At 44.6% G+C, this 1257-nt stretch overlaps 1 protein-coding gene across 3 annotated transcripts in view; it reads right to left on the reverse strand.

Annotated features, from left to right (window-relative positions):
• The window catches only part of ubr7 (ubiquitin protein ligase E3 component n-recognin 7), a 10447-nt gene that overhangs the window by 4378 nt on the left and 4812 nt on the right, over positions 1 to 1257 (reverse strand). For all 3 annotated transcript variants that reach the window (XM_050057505.1, XM_050057503.1, XM_050057504.1), the window contains exons 5-7: positions 672 to 767; positions 522 to 575; positions 322 to 427 (exon numbers count right to left, since the gene is read on the reverse strand). In XM_050057505.1, coding sequence (XP_049913462.1) covers positions 322 to 427; positions 522 to 575; positions 672 to 767 — 256 coding nt within the window. The remainder of the gene's footprint in view (positions 1 to 321; positions 428 to 521; positions 576 to 671; positions 768 to 1257) is intronic.

Consider the following 1257-nt stretch of genomic DNA (forward strand, 5'->3'; position numbering starts at 1 on the left):
TAACTAAATGTGTTATATTTTTAATATTTTGTCATGTTTAGATTACGTGTTTCAAAGGCATCTGTGTATTGTGTACATAACAGAGCGCAATACGAGTTAAAATTGTAATTTCCAATAGTGACAAGCAATATTTATGTGCTTTACTACATTTACACAAGCACTACGAGTGGTCAGGAGCAAGAGTAGATTTTGTTAGTAGCTACGAAAAGATCGGAGCTGCTAAAATATTGATGAATGCGGACACGCACGTAAATTTCCTTCTGCTCACGTTTCATGAATGAGACCCAGTGTGTTTACCTGACAGGTGAGCAGTGTGTTTACCTGACAGGTGAGCAGCGTAGGTCCAGAGCAGAGGGTTTTTGTTCATACAGGATTCACAGATCATCTCCTGCAGCTCCACACAGTCTGGAACCACACAGCCCAGGTGCTGCACACACACAACCAGGTGAGCTCAGTGACCGTAAGTGACCCTCAGACTAAGGACTGTGACATCACAGCTGACAGGTGTGTCAGGTACTCACCCTGCCATGAAGCCAGTCCTCACACACCACACACTGAATCATCTCGTCCTCCACCTGGAGACAAAACCAGCCAATCACAGAGAGACACAGGTTTAAGAAAGGAACCAAAGCTCACCTGGTGAACAGGTGAGGGGCAGGTATGTGTCTCACCTGGTCGTCTGGGTCTGGGTACGGCCGGTTGCAGGTACAGTAAACTCCAAAGAAGTTATGACTGTATTTGTTCAGACTGTTGACCTCCTCCTTCTCCTGCCACACACACACACACACACACACACACACACACACACACACACACACACACACAGTGTAAGTCTATGGTGTCCTCACAGTGACTTGAACATGCACTGTGGGAACCACCTGTTTGACTTTTAATGTGACCATCATCATCATCATAATCATCATCATCATCATCATCAGTGCTCATGTAGATTACAGTCACCAATTCAGTATCTGACCAAATGTCTCCCCTTCTGTTCCTGAGATATGACGTTAAAACATGATGATGTCACAGTCAACCTGACCTTTGACCTTCATTATTTTATCCTGTTAGATAGGGATGCACCGAATATATTCGGTAACCGAATATATTCGGCCGAATATTGCAAAAAAAACCACACATTCGGTATTCAGTGGAATAAGTTAAAAGCAAGGCCGAATAATAGCGGCGTGTTTTGATAACGCAATCAAACAGCGTGCCGTGACGGGCGGAATAAAATGTCGGCAGTGTGGCGATCCG

This window comes from Epinephelus moara, chromosome 12, assembly GCF_006386435.1.
Source record: "Epinephelus moara isolate mb chromosome 12, YSFRI_EMoa_1.0, whole genome shotgun sequence".
In the NCBI taxonomy this organism is placed as follows: domain Eukaryota; kingdom Metazoa; phylum Chordata; class Actinopteri; order Perciformes; family Serranidae; genus Epinephelus; species Epinephelus moara.